This window comes from Sparus aurata, chromosome 1, assembly GCF_900880675.1.
Source record: "Sparus aurata chromosome 1, fSpaAur1.1, whole genome shotgun sequence".
Classification (NCBI taxonomy): Eukaryota; Metazoa; Chordata; class Actinopteri; order Spariformes; family Sparidae; genus Sparus; species Sparus aurata.
In genome coordinates, this window is record NC_044187.1 from 30,417,865 (window position 1) to 30,431,177 (window position 13,313).

Consider the following 13,313-nt stretch of genomic DNA (forward strand, 5'->3'; position numbering starts at 1 on the left):
TTGTTTTCATTACCAGTCAGGTGTAGGAAATTGGAGCTTAAAGATGGGGTGCAAAGACTGCCATTAAGATGAGCCAGCCGGAACTTCAGAAGGCCACAGTCTGTTCTCTTGTCGGTGCCCTGTCTTTTTCCTGATTCCTAAGTATTTCTTTGATCTCGGTGTTCGTGAGTGTGAAGTTGACATTTACATTTACCTTTAGGGAATTTAGCAGATGCTTCAGTCCAAAGCGACATACAATGAGTACATTTGTCAAAAGAGAGATGTAGAAACAATTTTCAAGCCCTCATCTGAGGATCATAACTGCTATTTGTCAAAGATTCTTTAAGTGCATGAGTGCCCAAGTACTATGATACGAACATACAAGTGCATATATTTTTAAATTTTTTTTAAATTTTTGGAAAGGGGGTTGGGAGGGAGTCATGCTATGTGGGGTTGAGGTGAAGTCTGAACAAATGAGTCTTGAGTCTTTTGCGGAAGATGGATAGTGATTCCACTGTCCTGACATCGGTTGGGAGTTCGTTCCATCACTTAGGTGCTAAAACAGAGAAGAGTTGCAACTTCGCTGAGTGGGCTTTGTTTGCTCTCTGCAATGGGGTTAACAACCGGCCAGCTGATGTAGAAGAGCGAAGTGCTCTTGCTGGGGCGTGTGGTCTGACCAGTGTGTGGAGGTAGACGGTTGCAGTTCTGTTGATGTCCTTGAAGGCCAGCACCATCGTCTTGAATCAGATGCGGGCCGCAACAGCAAGTGGAGGTCACAGAGGAGGGGGTCACATGGGAGAATTTAGGAAGATTGTAAACGAGGCACGCTGCAGCGTTCTGGATATGCTGCAACGGTTTAGTCGCAGAGGCTGGGAGTCCAGCCAAGAGGGAGTTGCAGTACTCCAGACGAGAGATGACCAGAGCTTGGACCAGGAGTTGCGTCACATCTTTTGTGAAGAAAGATCGGATCCTGTGGATGTTGTAGAGGGCAAATCTGCAGGATCGGGCCACAGTAGCGGTGTTGTAATGCCGACGCTCCTCGTCAATAACGAAGGCCATACCATGAAATCCTCGACAGTGACTGACAGGTCTATGCGAGGACAGTCTTTCCCTGAGTTCAATTTTTCTAAGGTTGAGTTTGAGGTGATGTGCTGCTGTCCAAGCAGAGATGTCTGCTAAACATTACCAGATGCGTGTTGCAACATGGGTGTTGGAAGAGAATGGGGAAAAGAGAGGTAAAGTTGGGTGTCGTCAGCATAACAGTGGTAAGAGAATCCATGCGATCTGATTGCAAAACCTAGTGAGCTAGTGTAATGTGAAAACAGAAGCGGTCCTAATACTGAGCCTTGAGGGACACCAGTTTCCAGAAAGCAGTGTTTGGACAAGGAGCTGTTCCATGTGACCTGAACATGCGATGATGTGAACCAGGTAAGAACAGAGTCAGCAATGCCAAGTTCAGCCGAGTGTTGAGTGAAGAGAAGGATTTGGTGGTTGACCGTGTCAAACACAGAGGATCGAGGAGAATAAGGACTGACAAGTTGGATGAGGCTCTGGCGGCACCGAGTGACTCAGTCACCATGAGGAGGGCCGAAAGACTGTGGCTTAACTGTGGCTGTCTTGAAAGGAGCTGGAATAATGCCTGAAGTGAGTGAGGATTGATCCAGGTCTCGGGAAGGGCCAGGAGGTGGAGAGTCTGCAGGGAGGCATAGGCTGAAATGGTGTCTGCCTTCTTGACTGCAGATTGGCAGTTCCATAGCCCCCCTAGTACTTTAAGTTCAGTACTGAGGGAGAATGTCAGATAGGAGAGACTGGTTGGAGCACAGCCTCAAGCAATTTGTCTCTAGTGAAATCTTATCTGGTTTGATGTCCTGACTGCGATTGGGTAGACTTCTTGGGTACAATTGGTGGTGGACAGTGAATTATGTTGACTTCCTCGATAGACTCATATTTCAGTACATTTGAGCATATTGCAGTTGCTTTGCAGTGGCCAAGGGATGTGTTATGCCATTTTGTTACAATACAAATTAACTCGTAAGACTCAGGAGGCCTGTTCAGTTGAGTAGAGTCTGGTTTATGATAAGGTAAAGAGCGCTATCCTTTGTGTGTATGAGCTTGTGCCTGAGGCGTACAGGCGGTGTTTTTGTAACTTTAAAAAAACATTAGACCAGTGTCACGCGTGTGTGTGACAATAAAACTATAAAATAACTGGACTTCCGGTTAGGTGAGCATGTGAACGACAGGGCAATCTCACACTCCCGCATTTTAACTCTAAAAATCAAGCCCACTAGCCTACAGTAAGACAGTGTACGCCACTAACTTAATATAAACTGGCATGATGTCAAAATCGGGGAAAAACACTAAAAAGGCCATCGAGGGAGAGACCTCAACCTCAACCACATGCAACAACACCTGTGTAGCTAGCATTTTTTCCCAATCCAATATCAATTCAGAAAATCCTCTGAATCGATTCCGGCAAGCAGCAGCCCCCGACCACCCGCTGTCCCTTGCGGGACGCCTCTCCGTCCCCGTCTCCAGCAGCTGGAGGCGCCTTGCCCGCGACCTCCCTCCAGGGTTGGAGGGTGATGCGCCACGGAAACAGCGTTGGAGCTGCGGAGTTGGGTAGCCGATGTCTGATGCACCGCTTTTTCAGAGACAGTAAACTCCCAGCGTAGCCGGTCTCACCCTGGCCGCTGCACCGTGCGCCTGTGGGTAGCACTCTCCTCCGGGGAGAGAGGGGGGATCAGTGTCAACGTTTACCCCCTCGCATCTAGCCGGAGGGCGGAGGGATCGCGGTTATGTCTGTGTTAATGTCAGACAAAAATGTACCATGCAGTCCCAGAAACAATAGAACTTTCTCAGCTTAACTATGGTTGCACTATTTTATAACTAAACACATCGAGTACCTTTGTTTACATTTCAATTCGAACTAGAACTTTATTTAAGATGAGTTTTTTAAAACTAAAAATAGGTACAGGTACAGGTACTCTAATGAATTATTTATTTATTACTACTTATTACAGAATCGATATCGAAGCATTTAAATCAATATTGATATTGAATCGAATTCCAACCTAAAGAATCAAAATCGAATCGAATCGTGAGGTTCTTAACAATACCCAGCCCTACACGTTACTGAGAGAGAGAGGAAGATGAAGATGAAGATGAAGTTGCCTTGACCCTGGACTATGAAGATGATGATGATGATGATGATAATTAGGATACAAAACTACTGATCTAATCTGCCTGCTAAATAAAGACTCTTTGAAAATACCAAACAATTAGCAATTATTGACAATTCTCACCTGGGCCCATGTTCCACTTTAAGGCCCACAATCACCCCTCATAGTAGGATAATATGGGAGGATTATACATTTCCTAAATTGTTACAGTCCTGTGAGTATTTCAGTGTTTGTTATTTGTGTCAATGTTGTTCCTACATGTCACAGTGCTATAAAAAAAGACTACAGTTGAAGAGCCCATGTGACCTTTGTATTTTTTAGACAGGCCCAAAACCCGGTTTGAATGAAAGCTATGAATCTACCCTTTAAAATGCTACTAAACATGCCCTCATAAAAGATGAGTAAAGCTCTAACAAATGAGCATGAAGTAGGATATGCACCCGCGCCTGGAGGCCTATTTCTTGTAGGGGGTGTTTAACTTCATGTGCTGATAACTGTCAAAAAGCTACCACTTATCATACCAAAATATCATCTATGGACATGTACCATTTCAAAAAATGTTACTAGGTTTTGCCACCTTGAGTGGTACAGAAAAGTCAAATTTTGGCCTTTGGCCCATGGACTATATGTAACTGTGTGCGTATGTGTGAGAAAATACACCCACTGACAAGAGCACAGCAGTGGTGGGAATATAGTTCTAGGCCTATTTAGAGGCACATTTTTGAGCTGTAACTTTAGAATTTGAATGCCACTTTATACCTCTCACCTTAAGTTGAGAGGGAAAATGGTCCTCTCAGCTGTATTTATTTAGTAGCTCTTTTTTTCCAGTCAGCTGGAGGGTGCTTCATCGCATTAAACATGATTCATTTTGAAAGATTAAACTAGTACAAAGCAGGATATAATATGTGTAATAAGCTTAACACTGACCAAATACGCCATTTAATGTTAATGCTTGAGTTATATCGATCCAATACTGTAATATGTGTAAAAAGATATCATTGACAGCACTTGTCTTTTGATACCTTTTGCTGATTAATCTTTTATGTATATCGACTTAAATACGATTTTAGATGCAGGGCTTGCCTCCTTAATGGAGTTATTATAGGGTGTTGTGTTGTGTGATATTTTTACGTTCATGTAAGGATGTGAGTTCCTCCTCCACCACTGCAACACAGTCCCCACTCTCCTACAACTAAACAACTATTCCTTTTAACACCTACTGTGACTCAAAGAGAGTAAAATTCTTCAAATAAGGAGGAAGCAAGACACTAAAAGCAATATGTAAGAATGTTAGCTTAAAACATTTTAAAAAAATAACAAAAGTTCCAAAGCTCCTGTGCTAGTATTGTAAACAACACTGATGCTCCCCTGATCATCAGTGAACAGTCCCAGCATCACTTACTACACAGCTAACTTGGCTAACTTGCTAACAGCAGCTACGGTTACCAGTGCTCAGCGGTTACTCTGGTGATATGCTGCTTCCAGTTTGTTTGGAGTATGAATCTTAAGATCATGAGCAATTCAGATCACAGGAGCAGGATACTCAGGATACCCTGAGTAATCATGAGTAAGCATACAGTGAATATTATCTGGAAACACCATTTCATAAGAAGCTAAACTGGTCATAATGACTGATATGGCTCCTATACCACATGAAGTCAGATTCACTCCTTTTGCCACAATAGTGTCAGGTGAGGGTGTGCCTGTAAGACAATGAATAATTTAAATGTATGACAAGATCACGATCATGATCAGGTTTCAAGTCACACATAAAATATCTGTTACCAAGCTTTCAAACACATGTTTTGGTAAAGTCAATTGATTTCATGTCAATAATGAACTTTAATGTTTATGATTTATCCAGAAAAAAAGAGGGTCATCTGTCTTTTCTCTTTACAGTCCAGGGGCTTACATTAGGCTGATGACCATATACTACACAATTAGTCTTCGTCAAGATCAAAGACCTGATTTGAGGTCATTGCTGTTGTTTGTGTCTGTTGTCAGCTGTCTTCAGGTCAGCTGTAGAGTCACTTACAAAAGTTGGGTACAGGCACTCACACAGCACTCAGGGTCTGCACATGGCTTCTTATTTTACCAGCCAATGAGCTGGAAGGGCGTGGGCCGACACCCTCCACACACCGTGCTCCCACAGCAGTCCAGAAACGCCATTTTGGGTGTGGAAATGAGCTGAAAGTTTTAGCTCACACACCCTCTAGAAGTTCAAATAGTGTGCTATGCACGGTGGAGGGAGCTGCACCAAACAATCACAACGGAAGAAAACTCCAAAAGTTGTATTTTATACACTTTAGTTGCCTCAATAGTCAAGACAAAAAAGTTGGTTGCATAACTTCCATGCGTTGCACAACCGTATGCTCCCGAGTCTTTGCCTCAACTGTCATGGAGGAAAAGGGCTCCCGTGTGTGACATTACGTATCCCTGTGACGTCACCGAGTGTTATTTAAGCGATGATTTAACGTTCAGCGGACCACCGCAGAAAAGACACAAGATCATCACACAAACTCACCAAGAGGAAAAAGGTACTGTTCTTTAAACTAATTAAACATTTACACTGTTGCAAGGACAAGTTGACTGCAGGTGTTTGAACAGCCTGCGGGGGGACAACAGGCTCCTTTGTCCTGATGAATGTCAAACATTACAAACTGGCTTTTTCAGTTTGAATTTTACCTTTCCTTCATGCTGAAAGTATTTTTAATAGTGTTCTAACCGAAGCCCCTATTGTCTGTGCTGCATGGAGTGATAATAATACAGTAATAACAAAAACAACTATATTAGGAGCTTACTATGAGGCATTTTACATGGGTAGATAAGGAAACAGTAATGATTGATATATTTGGACAAATTGTTCTGATTTTCACTTGTCTGGCACCTCAGCTTTCGATATTGTCTATTACATAACAATGTCTTAATAACTCAGAAATGTACCTATACCTGTGCCTTTACATTGTTTGTGTGTATACATTAATATGCAAACTTTAATATATATTTCATATCTCACTTTCCTTATCAGTAGACCTATGGCTCTCAGAGGTGCTGTCACTCGTCTGCTGTCAAACAGCAAAAAATGTGCTGCTGTCACTGTGTCCAGAGCCCAGGGCACAGCTGCTGCAGCTTCCAGAGGTATATTTGAAATTCTTTATTCAATTTTTTAAATATTTAGTGCCCCCTTTGGACTTTTTCGTCCAAAGGGGGAAGCATATTGTAGAAAGGTCACACACGCCAAGGGGTGATATGACTAGATTGTTGCACATTTCATCTCTGTGTGCATTTTTCTTTTTAATCGAAGCCCTCGGGTGTTTTCAAGATCAACAACTAAAGCCAAGCCGGTTTTTGATCGCGACAAAGGCTTAAGGCTAAAACGTTGATGGATATAAAGCTAGAGTGTGTGACTTTTTTTCTACCACCAAGAAAAAGCAAATGCAGGAAGTCAAAAAACAGACATACGTAGTTTAAAATTTGCATACGATGAAGGACATTTTTATTTGTCTTACTCCAGATGTGGAAGAAATCAAAATTCCGGCCAAGGCACGTAAGTAAAGCTTTAATGAGTTGAACACTTGTCTGTCCAGATTCCTTCACACGTTCTGTTGCCACATGTTATGGTGACATAACCAACGTGTGTGTGTACATGTTCTGACTCTCAGCCAAGGTGTCATTCAACTGGCGGGACGCCCTGGAACTGGAGGGTCAGCTGACAGAGGAGGAGATCATGATCCGGGACTCCTTCCGCGACTACTGCCAGGAGAAACTCATGCCCCGCATCCTCATGGCCAACAGAAATGAGCGTAAGCAAGGCACACATCTGTGATCGAGCGTTCAGAGGAAGTATGTGTTGGTCAGACTATAAGGATTCATTTATGATTAAATATCCAGAGCAGAAATTGACTTTTAGATGCTCATCAAGGCTAATTTAACCACAGGTTTAGGCTTTTTACACACTTTACAAGTTCCAACTGTGCACAATGTGTTTATTTTCTGACAAGCGTTTGATTGTCAGTTTCTGTTTTCCCAACATGCACCTGGCTACAGATTTCCACCGGGAGATTGTTTCAGAGATGGGAGAGTTAGGTGTCCTGGGCCCAACTATCAAAGGTAAACAGACACAAAGCCTCATAATCAGTCAAAAAGAATATAAGCGAGGTCTGTGATTTAGGAAATATATCGTCACGTTTGGATTATATGCGGGATTTTCACACTGTATCCAACTTCCTCTGCAGGGTACGGCTGTGCAGGCACTAGCTACGTGGCATACGGCTTGATTGCCAGAGAGGTTGAGAGAGTGGACAGCGGGTATCGGTCAGTCATGAGTGTCCAGTCTTCGCTGGTCATGCATCCCATCAACGCTTACGGCACAGATGCCCAGAAGGAGAAGTACCTGCCCCGCCTTGGTGAGATGGGTGTTTTTTTTGTATTCGCACACAGCATTTGAAAAATGGCAACAGCCAGTTTTGAGCTTCCCTTGTGTTTTTTATTTGTCGTGCAGCCAGTGGAGAAATCTTGGGCTGCTTCGGCCTGACAGAGCCCAACCACGGCAGCGATCCCAGCGGCATGGAGACCAAGGCCAAATACAACCCATCAAGTGGCACCTTCAGCATCAGTGGAGCCAAGACCTGGTAGGTAGAACTACAGCAGGCACCGACTTTTGGTTTGAGGTGTTTTTTTAAAGCTTATCATTGACTTGTGATGGGAGGAGATCCTTAACTCAGAGCTAGACAGCGATTTGTCCTTTAGACCGCAGTGGTGAAGTGTAACTTATAACTTTTCCTCAAGTCCTGTATTTACAAATTAGAGGTACTTTTACTTTACTTGAGTCTTTTCCTTCCACGCTTCTTTCTACTTCTTCTCCACTCCATCTCTGAGGGAAAGCTTGTACTTTTGATTTCAGTACATTCATCTGACAGTTTTAGTTACTTCACAAATCAAGATATTTGCACACAAAAATATGAAGTTTATGAAAACATGTTGTTTTGTTTTAAATCAAACTACCCAACAGTTGTTACATATACAGCTGAAATGATGCTTACCTAGTGTCATAATCAGTCACTCATTTTTCACATAAAACATTTAAAGATTTCAGCTTCACAAATGTGTGATAATAATTTAATAATTTTAACACATTTTTTTTTTATCATTTTGGGGTTTGGGCTGTTGGATAGACAAAATGTGCTCTTAATGGAAAATATGAGGGTATTTACTGCTATTTTCAGAATATTTTTTTTGTTTATAATGAATGTAATTATAAGTATGAGTAATAAGAATTTAATGACTTGATATATACTAGTACAAAAGCCACAGGGCTAATTTTTCCTTTGCTTAAAAGAGTGCCATTACTCTTCAGACTTAAAAAAAATAAATAAAAAATCTGTAAAATCCATTCTTTCCTGATTATATGTGTATTTTTTTTTTAATTTGGTAACATTTTCATTGCAGGACTTTTACTCGTAACAGAGTATTTTAACAGTATGGTATTGGTAGTTTTACTCAAGTAAAGGATCTGAATACTTCAGATCACCATTAGATGGTACCATATGAAGTGGTTGTTTGGTCACACTGGTGTGTCCATTTAATGATATACTTTAAACTTCTGATACATAAAAATGAATACTTATGTGGCAAAAAAACAAATAGAAAATGTAACTGCTACTACGTATTTAAAAGTCAGATTGTACAGAAAATAAAATGTTCCGGTGGCACTTTAAGTTTTCGACTATTATCTAGTTCAAAATGTTTACTCCTATGTTTACTGTCACATACTGTGGAATTAAATAATTGTGTCTGAAACATGGGTGTTTGTTATTGTGAGGCTAATGATGTGATGTGAGAAGATCTGTTCCGACAGTGCTGCCAGTATGTATGAAAATCCTACAAGGTTCAGAACTTCATGAGTTGAAGAAGCATGCTCCTCTCTTTTGAGGAAGCTCACTGATAAACTGATATTTTAGGTTAAAAACTTTTGATGAAACATGGGGGTGTAAAGCCCTTTATTAAATCCTTTTCCCTCTTTTTCTCCTGCTAGGATCACAAATTCCCCCGTGGCAGACATCGCAGTGGTGTGGGCAAAGTGTGAGGATGGCAGGGTGCGAGGTTTCATCTTGGAGCGTGGAATGAAGGGTTTTGCCACCCCCAAGATTGAGGGCAAGTTCTCGCTGAGGGCGTCTGCCACCGGCATGATCCTGATGGATGAAGTGGAAGTTCCCCAGGAGAACCTGCTGCCCAACGTCTCTGGTCTCGCTGTAAGTGGCTGCTCTCTGAGATCAAGTTTAATTAATTTGACTTTAATATTACAGCATTAATATGACTGTGTGCTGGTATGTTACATTTCTTTTGTTGGTGACCTTTGTGGCCAGGGTCCCTTTGGTTGTCTGAACAACGCCCGGTATGGCATTGCCTGGGGAGCTCTGGGAGCTGCTGAATTCTGCTTCCACGCTGCCCGTCAGTACACTCTGGACAGGTGCGTGATATTCTGTTCACACTATGTGCGGTATCTAAACAAGGTCAGAGGACATTATATTATCAGCCTGTTTACAGAAGGATTGGATTTCATGTCTTTCTCTATCCTCCAATCAGAATCCAGTTTGGGGTGCCACTGGCCAGGAACCAGCTGATGCAGAAGAAAATGGCTGACATGCTGACGGAGATCACCATCGGGCTGCAGTCATGTCTGGCCCTGGGAAGACTTATCGATGAGAAGAAGTGAGTCTTCTCTTTCTGTCTTGTTTTGGCCCTTAAACTCAGAATAAAAACAGTTTTCTTTAATGTGTGTATTCTTCCTCTAATAGAGCAGCACCAGAGATGATCTCCATGCTGAAGAGGAATAGCTGTGGCAAATCTTTGGATATTGCCAGGCAGGCAAGAGACATGCTGGGAGGAAATGGCATCGCAGATGAGTACCACATCATCCGTCACGTCATGAACCTGGAGGCCGTCAACACATACGAGGGTAGGCACACACCAGTGGATACATCTAATCCTCATTTTTTAAAAGTACCAACAAAGGGAAATGTTGTAGTGAGAAGGATTTTACTTCAGCCTTTCTTTAGCTGCAGTTATATACATCCACCACCAGAGGGCAGCAGTGCAGAAGATAGAGATAGTCCACTTTTGATCATAGATAAATTTAATGTTTTTTAAATGTTTTTCTTTTTTAAACCAAATTTTAATGCAAATAACTGTAGCCAATCTCTCTTTAAAAAACAAACAAAAACCTAAATAATGTTTGTGGGTTTTTTTTTGGTAGGAACTCATGACATTCATGCCTTGATCCTGGGCCGAGCGATCACTGGACTGCAGTCCTTCACTGTTGGAAAGTAAAGGCTCTCCACCATCTTCTTGAAATGGACTTGACGTGGATTTGAACTGGAGTACCTGTTCATCTGACCTCTGCAAAACACGGCCTCATTGGGCAAACTACGATGTGTAGAAGGTGGTTGAAGCTTTGCCTGGCGGGATAAATCACAAATACCTCATTATGTTTATACTTTTTCAAATACCTGATAGGAGCTGATTGCTACAGCCCCTCTTGTTTGGTACTTTGGGTGAGTTTTTAAGTTTAACCTCACAAAGCAATGGGTCCAACTGTCATAATGCTTGTAGAGTTGTCTGAAGTACACTTCAGGAACTGATTATGAGGCAGGTGCATGTAAAGTTGTGGCATTCTGAGTTTATTTTGTGATAATTTAATATGTAAATAAAGGACTTTCAATGAGTGAGAAGGTGTGAGTACATCTGAGGTGTTGTGTGCCCTATTCAAAATGAATGTGTTACAGAGTCCTGTTGTCATTTAACATTTTTCCTATATATTAGTCGGAGAAGGTCTGAACAACTGCATCGGTGAAATACAAAGTACTACAGACAAAATGGGCTCCTGTTATACATTACGAATATGAAATGTTAACACCTGACAGCCCCCCCCCCAAAAATAGGCTTATTTGTTACTGTTAGTTGCATTTAATCAATAGATACTGAAACTGACCGTAAATATAACCTGGATTCAGCTTTAGTTTTTTAATGGAAACCACGAGTTATAACCTGAACCTTATTCTGAATACTCAATATATTAACAGAAGAAAACATTCAGAATAAGTAAGTAATTCTGAATAACAACTGAACTAGTTCAAAAATAACATGGACATCAGAGTAATAGTTTGTCAGGGTTCTGGTGTCTGGCTAACGGCCAGGGCCTCTCTGAGACCTGACAGAGCCTGGTTGGCCTCCACGAGCTCCTTGTTGAGCTTAGTGCACCTCTCCAGCACCTCGAACAACTCCTGCAGCTTCCCCTCCATCTTATTACTGTTTTCCTCATACACCGAGTACATGAGCTCCTTCATCTGCTGGCACATCTCTGGCACCTAGGGAATAAAATTGAGGGGTAAAAATAAAAACAATGACCTGAATAGAACATGTGTGGCCATCTGCAGTGTAAGACAAAACAAGTGCCCATGTGTCAGTCCACAATTAGCATTTTACTTCGGAGCATGAAGTGCATTCAGGCCCATCATGAAAGCCATGAAACGTGTACTTTGTAAATATGAACTGTGCATAGTGGTGAAGAATAGGACCGTGAGCATTACAAATATTTTGTACCTTCTTCATTAACTTCTCCTCAAAGCCGTCCATCACTTTCTGGTCACTGGTGCGGCTGTCGTTAATCTCCTCTACCAGATCCTGCACTCTTCTACGGATATCATCGATGCTTGAGCTACAATAGATAGTGACATGCATGCAGGTTGAATGTGGCTCCCACCTGAATTCCTTCTTTATTACGGAACATAAATGTGCAGTTCTTCCTGGTCAAGTGGACAGTACCGCTTTAGAATGGTAATTCATGATTGATAACTTCAGCGAGTGGTTTGGACTGTAAAAGTCATTATGTACCAGGTATTCTCTTGAATGTCAGTCATGCCTGTGCTTGAGGACATCCCTCCTGATGAATCATTGTCTTCTGGCTGTATTAAGGACAATGACAAAACAGCTTTAAACTTCTCCACCATCGCCAAGTGCTCAGCAGCTAAAAAGTATGAATTCACAGTTCTCAAAAATACAGTCGCCATAAAATTACTTTGTTAATCACGTGGGGAAGAATTGTTGACTTGAGAAATTAAGGTCACTTATGTTTGATCGAGATTAGCCTATTCTTCAATACATTCAGCATGACAGCCACTTACATACATGTACATATTACAAATCATGTGTCACATCTTGTAACAGAAAATAGCAAATGGTTCACAAGTCTTGTTCTTTTTTAACAGTACGGTGCCAACACAATTTTTAATATATTTGGGGACTTATTGATATGATTCCATGTTACCATCTCTGAGTCTTCATGTCGGCTCTTGGGAAAGGACTGTGAAGTGGAGGGCAGCTCAGCAAAGGAATAATCCATGTTGCTGTATCGGACTCTGCAGGACTAAATTTAAGGAAAAACAAGACACATCTACTACATAAATAATGTTGGTGAAAAAAATATAAATGTAAGTTTTGTCAAATAAAATAACGTAGGAAAACAGTGAGAAACTATAATGTAACGTTAATCTATTGTTAGACTAAGGAGATGGATCAGTTCTCACTTTAAACCCTGGTAGGGTAGGTACAGCTTTAGCTAGCTAATCCCTCTTGCCTCTTGTCCACTAAAAGTAAAGGGTAATTTTACCAGTAGTTTCACATCAAACAACAATATGTTGCAAGCAAATGTTTATACTTCTACATATTTCCTACAGATAACCACTACATATAAAATTGGCGCGTTAGCTGTCTGTACATCTAGCTAGCTGTTATGTACGCCTCTTAGCTAGCGTTAGCCGGCTAACGTGAACGCTAACGAACTTTCTATCTTAAACGTCATTTTCATTCTGTTTATGTAGTTTTAAAAAAGGCCGAAATGCCTCGACCTGTTTAATCTTTTTGTGTTTTGACATTATGTTGTAAAAAACATTAAAAAAAGAAGATAAAATTAGGTAATAGTATGTGGTCAAAATGAGATATCCTCACCCAGTTCCGTTAGGAGCGCTGGAAGAAGTAAAGAAGGTCAGTTGCACCAAGAAGAGCCAACCTCCTGAGCTACATGGGAGAATATTCTTATGTGTGTTTATTTATGTTTTTAATATATTATTATATTGGAGCTGGTAGGTACAAACAGGC

At 41.4% G+C, this 13,313-nt stretch overlaps 2 protein-coding genes and 1 pseudogene across 3 annotated transcripts; 1 reads left to right on the forward strand and 2 right to left on the reverse strand.

Moving 5' to 3' along the window:
- Positions 1 to 440: 440 nt before the first annotated feature.
- Positions 441 to 1,158, reverse strand: LOC115591399 (uncharacterized; annotated as a pseudogene).
- A 4,425-nt stretch (positions 1,159 to 5,583) lies between these two features.
- LOC115591988 (glutaryl-CoA dehydrogenase, mitochondrial-like) lies at positions 5,584 to 10,888 on the forward strand. The gene is made up of 12 exons (XM_030434439.1): positions 5,584 to 5,695; positions 6,187 to 6,296; positions 6,673 to 6,705; positions 6,821 to 6,961; positions 7,206 to 7,268; positions 7,394 to 7,564; positions 7,660 to 7,789; positions 9,193 to 9,409; positions 9,524 to 9,627; positions 9,744 to 9,869; positions 9,956 to 10,116; positions 10,414 to 10,888. Exons 2-12 carry the CDS (start codon positions 6,194 to 6,196, stop codon positions 10,485 to 10,487), a joined length of 1,323 nt encoding a protein of 440 aa, XP_030290299.1. The 5' UTR covers positions 5,584 to 5,695; positions 6,187 to 6,193; the 3' UTR covers positions 10,488 to 10,888.
- Positions 10,817 to 13,313, reverse strand: syce2 (synaptonemal complex central element protein 2). Of its 2 annotated transcripts, XM_030434520.1 has the most exons (5): positions 13,164 to 13,313; positions 12,484 to 12,582; positions 12,051 to 12,121; positions 11,760 to 11,874; positions 10,817 to 11,524 (listed from the first exon to the last, which is right to left on the reverse strand). In XM_030434520.1, exons 2-5 carry the CDS (start codon positions 12,556 to 12,558, stop codon positions 11,324 to 11,326), a joined length of 462 nt encoding a protein of 153 aa, XP_030290380.1. In that variant the 5' UTR covers positions 12,559 to 12,582; positions 13,164 to 13,313; the 3' UTR covers positions 10,817 to 11,323. The 2 variants fall into 2 exon arrangements, with proteins under 2 accessions (XP_030290380.1, XP_030290389.1); XM_030434529.1 differs by lacking the exon at positions 13,164 to 13,313 and having other exon boundaries at positions 12,051 to 12,183.

Excerpts from the sequence above, each read along its gene's own strand:
- LOC115591988 (XM_030434439.1), top strand. The coding sequence starts at position 6,194 with ATGGCTCTCAGAGGTGCTGTCACTCGTCTGCTGTCAAACAGCAAAAAA. Across the intron at positions 6,297-6,672 it reads AGCTGCTGCAGCTTCCAGAG|ATGTGGAAGAAATCAAAATT; the intron begins GTATATTTGAAA and ends GTCTTACTCCAG. Across the intron at positions 7,790-9,192 it reads ATCAGTGGAGCCAAGACCTG|GATCACAAATTCCCCCGTGG; the intron begins GTAGGTAGAACT and ends TTCTCCTGCTAG.
- syce2 (XM_030434520.1), bottom strand. The coding sequence starts at position 12,558 with ATGGATTATTCCTTTGCTGAGCTGCCCTCCACTTCACAGTCCTTTCCC. Across the intron at positions 12,122-12,483 it reads GACATGAAGACTCAGAGATG|CCAGAAGACAATGATTCATC; the intron begins GTAACATGGAAT and ends TCCTTAATACAG. Across the intron at positions 11,875-12,050 it reads GACATTCAAGAGAATACCTG|CTCAAGCATCGATGATATCC; the intron begins GTACATAATGAC and ends TATCTATTGTAG.